This window comes from Spinacia oleracea, chromosome 6 (genome assembly GCF_020520425.1).
Source record: "Spinacia oleracea cultivar Varoflay chromosome 6, BTI_SOV_V1, whole genome shotgun sequence".
Lineage (NCBI taxonomy): Eukaryota > Viridiplantae > Streptophyta > Magnoliopsida > Caryophyllales > Amaranthaceae > Spinacia > Spinacia oleracea.
In genome coordinates this window covers 130,270,940-130,290,095 of record NC_079492.1, presented here as the reverse complement: position 1 = coordinate 130,290,095, position 19,156 = coordinate 130,270,940, and the positions used below count along the sequence as shown (strand labels likewise).

The 19,156-nt window shown below is 36.6% G+C and overlaps 1 protein-coding gene and 1 non-coding gene across 2 annotated transcripts; both read right to left on the bottom strand.

The window, feature by feature from the left end:
* Positions 1-9,564: 9,564 nt before the first annotated feature.
* Positions 9,565-15,580, bottom strand: LOC110796949 (uncharacterized). Its single transcript, XM_056832787.1, has 5 exons — positions 14,759-15,580; positions 12,065-14,449; positions 11,241-11,957; positions 9,876-9,953; positions 9,565-9,825 (listed from the first exon to the last, which is right to left on the bottom strand). The coding sequence occupies exons 1-5, from the start codon at positions 15,578-15,580 to the stop codon at positions 9,565-9,567; spliced, it is 4,263 nt and encodes a 1,420-aa protein (XP_056688765.1).
* A 2,622-nt stretch (positions 15,581-18,202) lies between these two features.
* On the bottom strand, positions 18,203-18,293 carry TRNAY-GUA (transfer RNA tyrosine (anticodon GUA)). The gene is given in 2 exon segments: positions 18,203-18,238; positions 18,257-18,293. It is a non-coding gene; the product is annotated as a tRNA-Tyr (tRNA).
* Between the last annotated feature and the right edge of the window lie 863 nt (positions 18,294-19,156).

Below are 19,156 nucleotides of genomic sequence, written 5' to 3'. Positions count from 1 at the left end.
ACTCTTCAGGAGTATTAATTATAATTTTGGCAAACATCATAAAAGTATCCATTTTAAGAATGGTGTAACGATGTAATCTTGTACTCATGCTCATAAAGTGAGTCGATAAGATATGAAAAAATTATTTGTACCAAATTCAACATCGTTGTTTCATAGTCTTGATCATATACTACTATTTTAATTATGTTGAGAGCTATCTCCCCCTAATCATTGCGTGTATTTATTTATAAATTAATTTGGTCCGGAGAGCGCGCTACAATGTCTATTAGACATATTCTTTCATTATCTTCATACACCATGTTTATCTACAATTTATTCCCTTATGATGAGTACTAATAAAACTCAACAAGATTTTTTGGGGTAATGTGCCCAACATTTATATTTTTCTCCGCAAACAACCAAAAAATAAAATTTGAGTTTTCTCATCATTAAATTTTACATGCTTTTCATCATTTACAATCTCACTTCTGGTGTGTATTTTGAAATTACATTCATACTTATTTATTCCGCCATGATTATACTATATTTTATTTTCACATTCTCGATCATGACTACTGGCATGATCTTTACCATTTTTTAATCATACAATTTCTCATTTACTTATGGGAATGATTTATCTAGTTGAACATGAATCATGAATTTTTAGTTTTTGTTCATCCACAAACAGAAAATGTATTAACTATTAAAAAAAACTATCTTAAACATCCTTCTCACAATTTTGTTTCTACAGGACCACACTATTTTAATGAAAGATATATAGGGCATCTTGACAACTATTATAGTTTTCTAGGTCATGTTTTCTTGTACATCTCCAAAAGGATTTGCAGACCTTTAATAGTCAAATGTCCAGACTTAAGTCGTGAACCTATTTCAACTTGTAAAAAAGAAATCAATGATATATTTTTGATAAATAATTTTCTTCAAGGAAGAGCAATACCACATACTTAAGTTTTTCAATATTATCTAGTAAATTCTATTATAAATTCTTTACTTGTTTCAATAGACCAATGTCTTTGTCTCCACAGCGGTAACATACATGGGTCATATTCTCTTGTTTGTTACCATCTTTGTCCCACTTCTGGTGGGAATATAAGTTATTGAGAAAATCAACTCGGCATCGGCCTCGACCATATTCGTATCCACACTCATGTCCATGACCACGTCCTCGACCACTTTTATTGTGTGGTATTTTCTTTTCCATTATGGGATGTCACATTCGCTTCAGGGAATGGAGCAACCCCAGTTGGACGTGTTTCTTAATTTTTTCATCAATAGCTCGTTATTTTTATCAGCCACAAGGGGACAAGATAAAAGTTCAGAATATTTCGTAAATCTCTTTTCACGGTATTGTGTCTGCAGGACAACATTATTTGCGTGAAAGGTAGAATATGTTTTCTTTGGTATTTCTGCATCAGTGATTCTCTCCACATAATTTCAAATGTGAAGTAATTCTGAACATAGCTGAATTATATTCGCATACAGACTTAAGGTCTTGTAGTCTTAAATGTAACCAATCATAACGAGTTCTGGGTATTATCATAGTTTTTTGTTGGTCATATATACATTTCATTTAGGTTACTCCAAAGGACTAGCTTGTGGATCTTTTACAGCCAAATACTCAATCTTGAGACGGATACTATAAGCATCTCAAACTTGAGACGGATTACTAAAATTTTGTATCTAAATTAAACTTGAGACGGAATTGTATATGTAATTTCAAAATTTCCGCCTCAAAAATTTTGAGACACCTTCTATAGATACGCCCTATTTACTTCTTAAATCCACCTCTAATCATTATTTTGAGACGGATTTAGACTATTTAGAGGCAAAAGTCCTCGTCTCAATAAAATATTTATTTTAAAGTGAAGTATCTAGCTACAACCATTGGAGTTTCTCGTATATCTCTTGTTTGCACCTAAAGGAATCAACTACTTTAAATGGCCCACGACCCATCATGACAAGGCCCAACCGCTTATGTCATCAAACATTATAAATATGTCAATGTTTGGTGTTTTCCGAGGTACGATCATTTATTGCTTAACGCAAAAATAACCTATTAGAATTTCTCTTACGTGTATGGAACCACCGAACCACCAACTGACTTAGGCATTAGAGAATTAGAGGGATTATCCTCAAAGTCTCCGAGGCTAGCTACTATGTACAAGTACATTTGAGCCACTAACAACTCAAATAAGGTTTTCTCTCATCAACGAATAAGTTTCATCCGAGACTACTTATTTTATATCCGGAACAAGTTATACGATGTGTAATTCCCCACCTAAAATTACGGCAATACTTTTTGTTGAGGGAAATAAATAATGGCATTACTGAAGATATAGTGTAATTAGCATTTGACCCTCCTCACCAATACACGTGTTTTATGACTCGTAACTTTGACTTTTTCTTAATGGTTTTCTACTTTTCTTTATATATGTGTATATTCTAATTATCTTGGTCACAAGATTGGGGTACATATATTATATTACGTGTGTTGTGTAGTACGTAAAATCTTTGCATGGTGTGAGTCATCATCAATTGATCAAATAACATAATCTCAAATGAATCGAATTGGTGGGAACACATACCTTATGAGAATGATAGGTATCCTTTTAGTGGTTGATTATACTATACTTTTGTAAAAGATCGCCAAAAGTTAAAGTTACATTTTACAAGATAATTTGTACAAATTTTTTAATTAGCAACATAATTAAGAAACTTCTTACAATATAATATAGTAGTGTTTATATATACGGTGTGTGCGTGATATTTTATTTACAATTTTACACTACTCTGTATTACGTATAGGAACGGCAAATATTTCTTAATAACAGTACGAAGTATTTGCTATATATCTCTACACTTTAAAAAGTGGGAGATACGTTACTGTTTCTTATGAACAGTAACTCCATATATATGTACCAATTGTTTATTTTACTTTTTTTTTAATTAATTATCCTAACTTCTTTTTAACTAATTAATCCGAAAGTTTGGGATGCCCGAAATTTTCGGATCGGAAACCCGAAAATCCAAAATCGACCCGAATTAAAAATAAAAAATAAAAATTAGAGTGCTAAAACACCGTGCCAAATTTAAAATTTCAAGCCACTTTGCGCGCTATCAACTACTAGTCTTTATAAATATTAATAATACTAACGGAGTAATATAAGTATTTTATAAGCAGACCCCAAAAAGTCAATTTCGTGTATTACCCTGGAGTTTCCAACTTTTTTTTTTTGACATTCGTTTCCAACTTCTTCTAAACAACCAAAACTTGCTAAAGCAAAGTTTTCCCACTTTTACACTTAATTATCATATTATCTTGGGAAGAAATTGGTCAAATTTGTTTTTATTGTGCAAGCTTATACGAAGTATATTAGATACTTAGATAGGCATCTAATGCTTTCTTCTCTTGTACACTTTCTAAATTCTTTACAAAGTTGTCACTTTATCGCTTCCTCAATTCATATTCTTAAACATCCATAATATGAATGATCACATCCTAAATTTCTAACGTATATTCGGGAAGGCATTGGGAGCATGAAGGTCTTGACGTATGTATCACGTAGGCTGCATGTAAGCACCATATCAAAGACGGATTCAAAATTTATACGAAGTACTTCATATTATACATGCATGATTAGAGAATAATTTTGAGACGGATTATTAAAATTTTGTCTTTAAAGAAAACTGAGATGGAATTGTATGTATGTGGACCGGAGTTCAAAAAGTTCATCCCAAACTTGTAATGGATTTGCCAAAATTTCGTCTCAAAGATGTTGAGACGACCTTTAAAGGGACGCCCTATTTCCGTATCAAATCCTTCTTTAATTAACTATCATTTTGAGATCAATTTGGACTAATTAGAGACGAAAGTTCTCACTTCTATAAATTGAATATATTATAATGAAAGTACCATGCAAACACATGCGAACCTTATATACTTGGCATGTGGTGCATGCGCCTTGGTGATCGATATTTTCTTTCAATAAACTCTAACTATTTTGACTGGGATATTTGTTTCAAATTATTTATCGTCCACTGACCTATAATGAAATATTAATGTCATCCTATGTTAAACAAACTTAACTTTCTACTCTATTAGATCCATCAAAAAAAAACTTTCTCAGTTTCTCTTACTACATCGTTATTCTCTATGTTAATCTAATAGAGTAACCAAACATGACCTAATATAGTTGCTGGCGTGTGATGTATCATGTATGAGATCCTATAAAAAAAAAAATGTATCATGTATGAGCTTAAAGTGGTAATTTCTTTCAATTAACACTTACACTACAAGAAATTGTACCATTAACGACGGGAAATCCCGTCGCGAAAGGCCAATAATCGTTGATTAACGACGGGGTTTCATGTCGCTAACCCGTCATAAAAGAGGGTCGTCGTTAATAGAAAATCTCGTCGTTAATAGAAAATCCGTCGTTAATCCGTCGTAAAAGACATTTGCGACGGTTGTTCCCGTCTTTGTTTGATTGTTAGCCCCGTCGCAAAAGCTTTTTACGACGGGATTTTTGACCCGTCGCAATTAAGTTGTCGTTAAAGATATAAATTCTTGTAGTGTTAGGCTCCGTTTGGTAGGGCGTAAAATGTTTTCATTATAAAATGATTTTCCATGGAAAACACTTTTCAAGGGAAAACACAATTCCAAACTAGTTTTCCTTTATTTGGTACCTTAAAGAAAAATGAGAGAAGATGGTGAAGATTGAGGGGAAGAAAGGAGAGGGGGATAAGGAGGGAAGAAGGAAAACTGGTTTCCCTCTCTTTCAAATGGGAAAAGGTTTTCCACTTTTAAGGGATTCCTGGAAAATTGATTTCCATCTCTTACCCAACCAAACAACGTAAAATGATTGAAAAGGGGAAATCGTTTTCCATTAAAATATTTTACGCCCTACCAAATGGAGCCTTACGTAGTAGTACTACCTCCGTTTCAAAATGATATATACGGTTAACATTTGCACAAATATTAAAGCAAAGTAGGAACATTGTGTAAAAAGTTGGATGGATGTAATAAAATATAAATAAAGTATGATAGATGGGTAAAAAAGTGAGTTTGTGTAAGAAAAAAAATGAATAAAGTAAAGAGAAAGTGAGTGAAAAGTTGTAAATATTGTGAGGTGAGAAGGGTAAATTAGTAAACTTTTTCATTTCTAAATATAGAACAAAACAAAGTGTAAAAATCATTATGAAACGGACTAAAACGGAAAGTGTAAAGATCATTTTGAAACAGAGGTAGTACTACTTTCGGATTTGGTTCATTAAAAATTATGGTCATCCTATGTGAAACAGACCTCGCTTTGCTTACTACTCCCTCCGTCTCTTTTTGTTTTTTACGTTTTCCTTTTTGGGTATTTCAAAATGTCATTTACATTTCCTTTTATATTATCACATAAATAACATATTATTCTATCAAAATTTGTGTCCAATTATTATTTTAACCAATTAAATTTGTTGGGACATTAAATTTTTCACACTTTTCCATTGGGATATTAAATTTTTCTCATTTCTCAATATCAGAATTTTGATAAAAGTGAAAACATTATAAATAAGCGTAATATATTTTGTTTAAATAAAATATTTGAGGAATCTCGATGCAAATTAATTAAACGTTAAAACGCGTGAAAAATACCAAACGTAAAAAACAAAAAGAGACGGAGGGAGTACGTAGTATTAAGTATATCGTCTTTTCTCGATCTGTGTTAATCTAATTAATAGGGTAACTAATTGATGGTCCGATCCGCCTCCCTCACCGGACAAGCTAGGCATTTCTAGCCTTGTAATTTTTATGCTAATTGAGGCCATACACCTATATAAATAATTAAATATATAATGAGTGTCATTTCAGTTGTTCATCATGTTTACCCCAGATAAGAAAGATTTGTTTTTAGCGTTTAGTTTGCCTTTTAATCTGGACAAGAGAATAGACTAATTAATAGTAGGAACGGACAATAATGGAAATCAATTATGTAACCCTAATTGCTCATTTAACTGCTTCATGACAAGATGTGACTTATTGAATAACATACGTACGTACAGTTTATCAATAGTACGTACTGTATAACACATGCTATTGCTAGTGTTATTATCTCAAAAACTGTTACTACTTTACTAGTACTGTACTAGTGTAGTCGTACTAATAATTTTTTAGTATATGAATTAGTGAATTACTATAGTTTTGTTCACTTACGATTATTGGTTTTCTGATTTTGATTTCCGGACTCTTTACAATGAGCGCATCAAAGGTGTTTACGGGTGTACCTAAGAATTTGTGCATTATCATGGACACAATAGCTTTGAATTGATTGTTACTACGGAGTACAATTTATGATCAAATAGTTATGCTTAGTTAATTATCTTTTTTAGTTATAAAAATGTGTTAATATAAGATTCTCATTTTAATCAATATTATAATTTTGGAATAATTAGTTGATTTTTTTGTGTTAATAGTTACAGGTTTGGGGTTAACAATTAGGTGATACGTAGTTGATAAAAGTCAAGGGAGGTTAATCGATTTCTTCACATCTATATATATAAACCTAGAAGTATTTGTTACATGAAAATAATCCCTAATTTATTAAATTTGAAAATGAAATTAAATGTGGACCTTACTGTGTGTGGAGTTTGGAGTGTGGACCATTCACAAATCACAAGTCATGGCTGGCTGCTTTCTATATCACTTTTTCATTTCAGTGTTAGAACATGATAGCAACACCACCTTAGCCCAGTTAGCCAAATAAATCAAATCTCTTCTGATTTGATGTCGACTTCGAATCTAGCTAGTTTATTGGACAATATATTTCTGAATTACGTAGTATGTATGAAATGCAAATTTAAGTAAGTTTTATTCAAAGTTTATTTTCCTAGGTAAGTACTCCCTCCATTTCTAAATGTTGTATCCATTTGGAATCTTGGGGGGTTTTTAAGAAAAATAAAATCTTGGTTTGTATGGATATAAGTGTAATGATTGGGTGTAAGAGAAATGATTGTGTGTAAGTGATTGGAATAAAAGAAGGAGAGAGAAAACAATGGAGATATTTATTATTATTACTAAAACAAATCAGATTTACTCAAAGGATTTATATACCGGAAAATTCGAACTAAAATATGAACAAAAAATCGACCCAGAAATTTCGAACAAAAATCAACAAAAAAAAAATCAAGAAATTTCGAACAAAAATCAACAACAAAAAAATATGAACAAAAAATCAACCCAGAAAATCAAGAAAAATCAACCCAGAAAATCAATTCGAACAAAAATCAAGAAAAATCAACCCAGAAAATCAAGAAAAATCAATCCAGAAAAATCAACATAACTCAACCCAGAAATTCGAACAAAAATATCAACAAAAAATAAAAAACTCAAGAACAAAAACCCAGAAAATTCGAAAACTCAAGAACAAAAACCCAGAAATAATTCGAACATAAATATCAACAAAAAATCAAAAACCCAGAAAATTCAAAACCTCAAGAACAAAAAACCAGAAAAAATCGAAAATACAAGAACAAAAACCCAGAAAAATTCGAAAACTCAACCCAGAAAATTCGAAAAATCAACCCGGAAAATCAACAACAAAAACCCAATCTAAATCGAACAAAAAAAATCAACAATTCGATCCCAGAAATTCGAGAATTCGAACCCAAAAAACAAGAACGCGAACCCAGAAATTCAAACCCAGAAATTCAAACCCAAAAAACCCAAAACTCAAACCCAAATTCGAACCTAAAAAATCAACAAAATAAAATAAAAATCAACAATTTTACCATGAATCCAAGATTTTGAAGATTTAGAGGTCAAATTCGACCATGAAAACTCTAGATCTAGAATTTTTATGGTCGAATTTCACCATCTAAAGCTTTAATATAGAGTTTTTTTTTTCCGGAGATGGTGGTGGAGGCACAAAGGCGGCGGAGGTGTGGTGGTGGTGGTGAAGGCGGAGAGGTTTCGGGAGGAGAGATAGTGAAAAAATTGAGGGAGGAGATTGAGGTAGGAGAGAGAGTGAAAAAATTGAGGGAGGAGATTGAGGGAGGAGAATCGGAGATTGAGGGAGGAGAGAGAAAATGAAATCAGAAGAGGGAGGGGAGGGAGGGACGTGAAATCAGGAGGGAGAGAGAGAGTGAAAATATGAGGGAGGAGAGAGAGTGAAAGTGATGGGAAGGTAATATGAATTAAATAATTATTTTTGGGAAAATAAATTGATTAAATATTATGGGTGGGGAAAATTAGGTGGGAATATGGGTAGAATCTTTAGGTATTATGGTAATTAAATTGAAATGTAAGGGTATTTTAGGAAAAAATATATGTCCAAAAATAGAAAAGATTCTAAGTGGATACAACATTATGAAACGACTAAAAAGGAAACGGATACAACAAAAAGAAACGGAGGGAGTAATTTTTAGATCATGTAGGTCACACTTCACTGACTTTTCTGTTTATGTGATATTGATCGATAGATTATAGGTCTTAAGTCTTTACTAATTCAATGGCACCTTAGTTGTGACTTTATGAGTAACTCGGTCATCGTTATGTACTTTACAATTAACTTATACAACGTACGTGTTCGGATCAACTTTTTAGTTGGATTGTTGGAGGTTTCAACGTTACGCTGATGAGGAGAGTTTTTCCTGTCCAAATTAAATTAGTGGGAGTTTAATAAGCTCTCGATACTTGTGAATTACTTATAAAAGTTTATGTATCCCATCCTTAATTAACTCATCCACATTTATTCCCGAAAATAAAGACACATTGATTTTACGGTTTTTTCATGAAATGCCCCTGAGGTTTGCAAAAACGCACCAAATACCCTCGCGTCTTTTGAATCACATAATATACCCCTATTTTTTCCCAAGTTTGCACCAAATACCCCTAAACCGACCTTCCGTTAAGCCTCCGTTAAGTCGTGTTTATAATTCACAGAATACCCCTATTTATAAACTAAGTTGCACCAAATACCCAAAATATTTTTAAACCGCAGAATTTGATTTCCATAAATCGTTCACCTAATATGGGGATTGAGGATATGCAATTAATAATAGAAAATATTGTCACTCAAATCTTTCACCTAAAATATCACACTTTGTTTGACCAGCAATGGAAATAAAAGGGGGGCGTCTACACAATCACCACCCACAAACATTAATCGGAAAACCAAATCATAGTGGTTCATTTCTATATTAGTTCACCATCACCTCTGGGCTTGAATTCACAGAAAAACAATAACCGACTAGTTTCATATCCCATAGATACAGCAAGGTGGGGCAACAACTTAGCAGGGAAGTGCTAATAATCAACTGACTTTAGCTCACTCTAATAAAATGAGATCAAAATTACAAGAAAAAGAAAGGAACATGACTGTCATGATGAATTCAAGGGTGAAATATAACCAATTTCAACTAGAAAGCACAACCAAAGAGTATATAGAAATCAAAACTGTAGAAATCATCATCATCAAGTTGTTATCTGAAATGGCTACTACAAATGACCAGCAACTTCATCTGCTTTACGATACCTAGGGCCTTGAACCCAAGCACCATCAATGGGGGCAATAACTCCAGTCAAGCCATCGTCGACAAAATCACAACCCTCTTCCCCTCTAAAACAGCCTTCACCGGCGCCAACTTAAGCTTCACACCAAAGTCCCTAATCCTCTGTGAAGGCTCGATAAAGGTTCTCCCCACATAATGGGACCTAATCAAACCCTTTTGAAAGGGCACACCAGCTTTCTCAGCATCCCCAAGAGCAGCAACAACCCCAGAATCAGGCACTGCAATAACCACATCACATTCAACAGGCGAATCAAACCAAATAAAAAACGCCTAGAAATCAAACGCCAATTTGTAATCAAAAGAACTAATCAACAACAAACCCAAGAATCACAACCAAACCACCGATCAAAATCCGGCGAAATTTGTCGATCCCTTGCCAGAAGACCCGAAACCCATCCCTAATTCAAACCCAATGAGAAACTTCCTTCTACTGGGCAATTATAATTATCAAAGGAAAGAGAAGAAGCTTTGTAGAGCTTTACTTGATAAGGAGAGAGAAAATAATTTGGGTTTGGAATCTGGTCACGAGGATGATGCAAGTGAGGCTGTTGGATTTGGAATCTGGTCACGAGGATCACCAACATCTTGCCCCCATTTGTAGTAGCCACTATACTTCAAAATCGTGGGTTAGGCTTGCCGGCGACCAGAGATCGGCCTCCGCCGGCGAAAAAAGAGCGGAGATCGGATGCCGCCGGCGACCAGAGAGCCGGAGGAAGAACATCGGAGAGGAGAGAGAAAAAGATAGAGAAAATGGTTGAGATTTCTTTGGGAATTTTGTCAAAAAACATGTTTTAAGGGCAAAATAGTAAAACGCGACTAACGGCAGACTAACGCCGTTAACTCAAAGGTGTATCTCATGAACAGTACGCAAAAATAGGGATATATTATGTGATTCAAAAGACGCGAGGGTATTTGATGCGTTTTTGCAAACCTCAGGGGTATTTCATGAAAAAACCGTTGATTTTAAGAATGCAATATGAAAAAGATTTAAAAATATGTATAGAGCAAGAAAACCAACGTTTTGTCCTCATGTCGATTATCCAGAAGAAGTCACGACGAGGCCAAATTGGAATAAGATGGCCTGGCATGATTAGAACAAAGTCATATCTAGGAGAGCTTGTCTATGAAGGATAAATAACATACGGAGTATACTTTTATGACGATAATTAACATATACTAGTATGTAGTATATATTAGTGGTTCAATTATTTTGAAAAAGAAAAAAGAAATGCTAATTTCACTAATGGGTTACTCTAGCAATTGCCAACTGATTTTAGGATAGAACACCATCTTTCTGTGTCCGTTGGATTTTTTCGTCAAAACAATTTTATATTTGTAAAAGTCAACTAACTTACCTGGTATTTTGGTAAAATATTGTGTCTTAAAAGACTGATACTCAAAACTTATGACCAAATCTCATTCACTTTTTTTTATTTATCCTTTACGACTCTCTCTCTCCACCCATAAGAAACAGTCTATCATTTAAACTTAGCTCTAAATTACACAAACTTTACTCTTAATAACTCCAAGTTGTTAACAATAAACAACTTTGTTTTTTTTTTTTTGGTGCAAATGTGGGACGAACCCGACTAAAATTAAAAAACAAAACGAGGTGTCGTAACACCCATTATGTCCTCAAAGAGTAGGCTGGAAATTTCATTCGAGGGGGAATGAAAGTATCTGACCTTCTCTTCTTGGACAACTCCTAGATTAGCTAAACGATCCGCTACTTTATTTCCTTCTCTGAGTCTATGGATAATGACTACTTCCCAACCTGGCATTTCGATTAAGCTCCTGCAAAGATTGATAATATGGTGGCATTCCCCTCCTGGGAATTCGTTGCTTTTGATCACTTTGACACAAGCTTCATTGTCCATCTGAATTACTAGCTTCTGTATGCCCATCTCCCTTGCCATATCCAGTCCCAAAGCAACCGCCATCATTTCAGCACGGTATGCAGTACAAATCCCAAAGTTGGCTGCGAAAGCTCTTTGAAAGTTGCCTTTGTCGTCTCTTAGGACTCCTCCTCCTCCTGCGGGTCCAGGGACCCCTTTTGATGCACCATCAGTGTTCAATGCGAACCAGTCAGGGGGTGGGGCTAGCCATTTGATTTGTATTTCTTGGCGTGTTCTAGGTGCTGAGTTTCCACCTTCTTTTTGAGAGTTGAAACTTCTCCAGGTTTCTTCTATTTTGGCTTGTAGGAAAGTGGCTGCATCTATTGGTACTTCATTGTCACGACCAAAGGCTATGCAGTTCCTCCAACGCCACATCCACCATATTGTAACTGCGAATACGGTGGGCCACTTTTCTGAGTGAATGAGGTCTGCTGCCTTCAAGTTACGAGTGAGCCATGAAGTCAGGTCTCCTGTGAGGAAGGAAGGGTAATTGGCGGTACCCCCACACTACGCCAGATGTGTCTTGCTGTTGGGCAATCACGAAATATGTGGAGTAAAGTTTCTTCCCTACCATTGCATCTTCGACATCTAGGGTCATCAGCCAGCTTACGTACCACTCTGTTAGCATTGCAGAGTAGACGATTGTGGAGCGCAAGCCATAAAAAGGTCTTAGTTCGTTGGTGGACCCTGGTTTTCCATGCCAATTCCCACTTTGGGTCAATAGCATCTTCATTCTCACTACGAGTTATTCTAAGTGCATGTTTTATAGAGAAGGTTCCATTCTTTGTCCCCCTCCAGTAGTGAAGATCGCCAACTGATGGGTCCTCAACTACCTTATGTGCAGCGATTGTTTTCAGTACATTCTCTGGTAGGAGATTAGCAAATCTGTCCCAGCTCCATTCCCCTCCTGTTTCCCACATTTCATTCACAATAGCTCCATCAATATCGGAGGGTATTGGCTGCGTGGCAAGGCTTCGAAGTGGAACGTCAGTTGCCCATAGATGGTCCCAAAACAAAGTTGATCTTCCATTACCTATGGCTGTCGATGCGCCTTTTCTCACCCAATGCGCATTCTCTGTAATGCCACGCCAGACATTTGACATATTCGACGTTGGGATGAACATATCAATGTCACATCGACCCTTACAATATTTATGCCTTAGAACCCTTGACCAAAGAGCATTGGGTTCGGTTAAGACCCTCCAACCTAGCTTTGTTAAAAAGGCCGAGTTGGCTTGCCTAGCAGACCTGACCCCTAGTCCACCTTGGTTCCTTGGCAGTTGCAGAGTTTCCCATGATAAGAGATGGATCTTCCTCTTTTCTTCATCTCCACCCCATATAAACTGTCTAGTCTTCCTATCAATGTTGTCGCATATGGTCCGGGGGATCTTGGCGGTTTGCATCGAGTAGGTAGCTAGAGAGGTGATAGTGGATTTTGCAAGAGTGATTCTTCCAGCTAGGGACAAGTATTTTGTCTTCCATCCCGAGAGGCGTCGATCAACTTTTTCACATAAGTGCTTGAAAGTTTCACAGGTTACACGACTCGTCAGTGTCGGCATCCCCAAATAAGAGCCCATATCTTCTGTCATACTCATGTTTAAAGTATTGCATATCGAAGACCTGGTATCCATGGGTACATTGTTTGAGAAATAAACACTAGACTTGTTGTGACTAACCTTTTGACCAGATGCCTCACAGAACCTACGAAGACAATCAGAAATGACAAGGGCTTGGTCCAAAGAGGCTTCCGCAAAGAGCATAATATCATCAGCAAAAAAGAGGTTTGACAGTGTTGGGCCACCCCTGCTTACTTGGATCGGTTTCCAGCGTTTTCCAATGATAGCTTCCTCTATTACTTGATTAAGGCTTTCCACACATAGGACGAAGATATACGGAGATAGCGGGTTGCCTTGTCGTATGTCTCGGGTCGGGGTGAAGGAAGCAGTCTGTTCACCATTCCACAATATGCGCATAGAAGGGGAGGAGATGCATTCCATGATAACTTCATTCATGAGAAGGGGGAAATTCATTTCATTGAGAGTATCCCAAATAAAGGACCATCGAAGCCTATCGTAGGCCTTTTCGAAATCAATTTTTATAGCCATATATCCTTTCGCTCCCTGCTTTCTTTTCATTGTGTGGAGGATCTCTTGGACAATAACAATATTGTCGGTTATTTGACGGCCCGGAACAAAGCTTGTCTGCGTATTTGAAGTGTTGTGAGGGAGAACCATTTTAATACGGTTCACAATGGCCTTGGTGATTATTTTGTACGTGACATTGCACAGACCTATTTGGCGGAACTGAGAAGGCAGCTTCGGGTTATCTGTCTTTGGTATAAGCACCAGAAAGGTTTCATTGATGGATGGGGGCAGACCTTTACCTTCGAGTGTTGATAGCACCATAGCGTAGACATTTGGGGCTACAATATCCCAATTTTTCTGGTAGAAAAGGGCTTGGTACCCATCTGGGCCCGGGGCTTTCAAGGAGCCCATATTCTTTATAACACATTCAATATCACTCTTATTGTATCTCCTGTTCAGCTTGGCCCAATCATCAGACGAGAGTTGCGGGCTTACCCCAGAAGGGATGTCATAGTTAACATTGCTTCCATCTTCAGTAAACAAGGTAGCAAAATAATTAACCACAAGCTCTTTCACTTGATCTTTGTCAAAAATCCATTGGCCGTCTCCATTCTTTATGGCAGTTGTTTTATTCTTCCATCTTCTAATGATTGTGCTCAGGTGAAAGAAAGTTGTATTACGATCACCATTAGTGATCCACTCCACCCGTGCCTTTTGATACCATAGCAATTCCTCCTGGCTTAGAACCATATCAAGTTCTCTACGCAGAGTACCTTCAAGTTTTAGGAGGGTTGAGTTACGGCCTTTAGCTAAGCTCTTTTGGATACCACCAATTCTTGCTATTAAAGTCTTCTTTTGCCGGAAGATGTTATAAAAAGTGTCATTGTTCCATTGTTGTAGGTTCTCTGAGAAGTCCTTCAACAGTGGAATCAAAGGTGCAGTAGTCCTCCATTTATCATGCAGTAGGTCTTAGAATTTTTCATGAGTTAACCAAGCTGCTTGAAAGCGGAAAGGCCTATTAATTTCCACAAGGGGGGCAAAGCAATTTGAAGAAATTAAGAGAGGGCAGTGATCAGATTGGATGGCGGGCAGATGTTTCATTCGGGCTTGGGCGAACTGTAGTCCCCATTCAGTGTTGCATAAGGACGTATCCAGTCGTGCACTTCTTCTCGTATCAGTAGAGTTTCCCCTGGCCTAAGTATGGGAAGGACCAGAAAATTCTACCTCAAGTAACTGGTTTCTCTCAATCCAGTTGTTGAATTTGGCTGTTCTTCTCCTTGTCTCCGAACAACTCGAACTCCTTTCCCAATCAGCTTGTGTTTCATTGAAATCACCGGCTAGCATCCAGGGTTTGTTGTTGTTATGGGCAAACTCCTCCAGTTTTTTCCATAGTTCATGTCTTTTCACAGGATCCGGACTGGCATAAATGGCTGTGAAGTACCAGGGAACTTCACCGTCTCGAGTTATCTCCATTGTGAAGTACTGGTTGTGTTGGTCAATTGGATCAATTGTGACTAATTCAGGTTTCCAGTACACCCAAATTCCCCCACTAAAGCCTTGGGCATCCATACGAGTGTGACCATTATAGTTCAACATGGTCGCTATCTTTGAGGCATGGTCACCTCCTATGTGTGTTTCAACTAGGGCCATGACCATTGGTTTGTGAGTTCGGACAACTTCCCTTAAAGCAGCCAAGAATTCGCGGCTTCCTGCTCCTTGAACATTCCATACCATACACGTGATGGGAGGAAGATTGTTGTGAATATTGTGTGTGTTATTCATATGGTTATCAGTGTTTGGGAAAGTGCATCTGTAGGCAGCAGACAAGGCTCTCATTGCTTGGTGGATTTCATATGGTAACTTGAGCGTTACCATCATCTCTGTCTTCTCTTGGTTCGGCGCTTGCCATGAGTGTATCTCCATCACAAGCTTGTGGGTCAGGGGGTCTGCAACACCTATATATGGGTTGGTCATCGGGTAATTCGCACATATTACCTTCTCCGGTGGGATATGGAGGACAATAGGGTTGAGGGGTGGGAGAGACATGAGTGATTGCTATGTCAAGGCTTGACGATTGAGGGTGGGATGTGTTAGAAATCACTGGAATTTGTGTCTTGGTTTGTGCTGCTGAGGTCTTTTGTGTATCAGCTAAGGGCATGGGGGTGTGGGCTTCTCTGGAGGCTTGAAACTGGATTATGGTGTTTTCCTTGCCAGTGTTCGTGATTGAGTGTGATTGAGTGATTTGAGGAATTATGCGATTAGTAGTATCTTGGAGAATATTTTGTGGGATTGTGCTATTGGGTTTCTTCCTAACTTGCCAAGTCTTATTTTTGGAGAAATTTTGATTGTTCGAGATCCCTAGATTAAAGGGATTTGCGTTTCCACCTTACTTATCTTGTTGAGAGTCTTTGCCAAGATCTACCGTTTCTAGAGAGTCAACAACAGAATCAATTCCGGAAATATTGTTCCTTGACTTATTCCCAGAATTTTCTTGATTTCCTTCCACATTCTGTGCACCTAGTACCACAAATCTCGAACCTCCAGAGTTACTTTGGCCCGGCCCGATTGGACCTTGGGCTGGTTGTTTTATGGAGGTTTTACCGCCCTCTTGTTGGTGTTTTTCTGGCCTCGGTGGGCGCTTGCGTCGGGGTAGTTTTTTAACCAACATCCATGATCCAAAGTCCTGATCATTGTTCGCCATGGTGGGGGGGACAATTTGTTCTTGTTCGAAGTTCTGTGTTGGCTCTATCATATGTTCTGCATCAGTAACGTTGGCAGTACAATTCTCTCCTGTATGATCGATTTTTCCACAAGAAAAGCAAATCATACGAAGACCTTCGTATTGTATTTTCCATATTTTGCCTTTCAACCAGAATTTGGAAAGTAAGGGTTTAGTGAGGTCCAATTCAATACTCAAACGAGTGAACTGACCACGATCAGCCGAAGCTGTGTTTCGGTCAATACGCATCACCTTCCCAAATTTTCCTCCCACTTTACGGAGGAATTCCTGATCAAAATATTCAACCGAGAGATGAGGTATTCTTACCCAGGCGGTTAAGTAGCGCATAGGAGCATTATCCGGGATGAAATTTGGTATCCACTTTCGAATAGTGAGATAGTTGTCGTCCAACATCCATGGGCCCTGTGCTAGAACATGATTATAGTCTCCAATTGTAGAAAAACGGGCGATGAAGTAGTCATTCCCCACATCAGTGAGTATTAGACCCCCAGCAAGGTTCCATTTTTTCTTGAATCGTTTCATGAGGGACATGTAAACTATTTTGCTGTCAAACATTTTTATAATCAGAGCAAGTTTCCATGGTTTTCTTAGGCGCTTCTTTTCCTCCTTTGTTAGTAAGATGACAGGGAATTTCGGATCATTCATGACTTCATCTGGCGCAATGTCGTCGTCCGATAAATCTTCATCATCTTCTATCCATATTTGTGGGTTAGATGGGTTCTCGAATTGGTCAGCAGCAACCAGGTCGCGGAAGGTAATCCCTACGGTATTGGTAGGGTTTGCATTCCTAGGTTCGATTCGGGGGGAATTGTTGGATCAGTTCGTGGATGTGGTTCCTCCATTGCCTGTGCATTTGAATTGTTGAAAATCAAATGAGTTATTTTGCGTTTGGACTTTTTGGTGGATCGAGCTGTAGGATCAGATTCCTCATTTGAGGTTCCATGGTTGAGAGCGTTTTCCATAGAGAGAGAAAAGCGTTAGTAATTGTTACTTTTACAATAAACAACTTTGTTAATGGAATAATGGTATTATTTAATGGTAACATGTCCTACGTCGAGTAACACGAATTCATGATATATGCAGTGTTTTTGTTATTTCACCATAAAGTTATAGGGGCGCAATCAAATACTGCCACGAGCACCATTCCATATGATGTGCTATAGTACACTTGCGAGTATTTGCTGATATGTTGATATTTCGTCCATTTTTTAGCCTAAAATTCAAGTTTTTGGGCAACTTTTAGTCTTATGATCTTGTCCTATGCATTGTATTACAGTACTGCTCTTAGCCAATTAAGAAACAGTTCAAAACAACTCAATCATGTGATTGGAGAAATACGATTCGTCTCATCTTGTGTCTCATTTCATTTTTTTTTATTGTTTTATTTTGAATGGCTCTTACGTTACATTATGTGTCTTTAATGGTTTAAATTCTTGATGTAATGTTCAGACTTAAGGTTGTGTATGGGGCTTGTAGTGACCATGATTCAACTTTTATGAAAACAGTAATAAAAATATATATTAAGACGTGGAATGAATTGAAACACAATAAATAACAACAAGTCCCATGTGGAGGATGAACTAAGTTGAGAACAAATTTGAATATAAAATACAATGTAATGGCCCAAACAACGCCCCCGACCCATATAGTTACCTAACCATGTCCTATTGTCTTACATTATAAGCTAGCGTTGGAAAGATTAAGTGACTATTTAATTTATTCGTAGTAGTGTGGAAGTGTGAATGAACAGGAGTAACGAAGTCATGTGGATCACATAACATCTAAAATTTTGTATGGATGTTTTCTAATACAAGTACAGAGATTTTGAAGAAAAAAAGAAAATAAGGAGGGCAAACAACGTTTTCTAATACAAGAACAGAGATTTGGAAGAATAGGAAAAAAAAATAAGGAAGGCAAAAAAGAAATTATCCGACCTGCCGGAATCGAACCAGCGACCTAAAGATACCTAACGGAATTACCCACTACAGTCTTCCGCTCTACCAACTGAGCTAAGGTCGGATGTTGTTCATTAACTAAAATAATAATATTAATCGTATCCTGCTACGGATTATTTTCGCTTTTAAATTTCTTTTTCATTTTTATTTTTTGAACGACAAATTATTTTCTTACCTAATACCAATAACACTCTTTTTAAGGCAATCTTAAAGCTGTCAAATGTCTTATTTTCCGTACGTTATATTTTATAAATAATCAATTTAAAATATTAACATTTTTTAATTAGGCAATTCATTTAACGGGTTATATAGTTATCTTTGTGCATTATGAATGCTTTTAAATGAGTACTTTTTATTAAAGATAAAAAATTATCACTAAAAAAATAAGGGATGTGACTTTATATTAATTATATCGATAACTTTTACTCCGTAAGTATTTTGAGATAACTTTATATTCAATTATCAAATTTATTATTTATCCGCTTTAATTTATACAGTAGTTTGTAATAAACAAGTGAGAAAAAAACTATTCCTGATTATTTGGGAGAGAAAGGGGGTGTTTACCAACGAGGAATGTTACATCGCTGGTGGACAGCGACAAAAAGAGCCCATAACCAGGGCAAAATGGTATTTTCGCTACGTGAGTTGAAAAGTCAAACAAATTACTAAATATCGGCAATACGACTGTAATTGATACAACAATGACAATATTTTAATACAACAATGACAGTATTTATGTAAACGATGATAATACTTATATAACACTTGTATACATATTTTTATCTATTCATTTAATATGCAACACTTCTATCCATTCATTTAAGTGACCCCTTTACTTTTTATATTTCATTACACTTGTATACATAATTTTCTTTTTTTGGGTGATTGTGACAGTATTTTAATACAACAATGACAGTATATATATAA

Coding starts and splice junctions, on each gene's coding strand:
- LOC110796949 (XM_056832787.1), bottom strand. CDS start 15,580: ATGTCTCTCCCACCCCTCAACCCTATTGTCCTCCATATCCCACCGGAG. Junction 11,958..12,064: donor TCTGCAATGCTAACAGAGTG/GTACGTAAGCTG, acceptor CATCTGGCGTAG/TGTGGGGGTACCGCCAATTA. Junction 9,826..9,875: donor GGTTTGGTTGTGATTCTTGG/GTTTGTTGTTGA, acceptor TTTGATTTCTAG/GCGTTTTTTATTTGGTTTGA.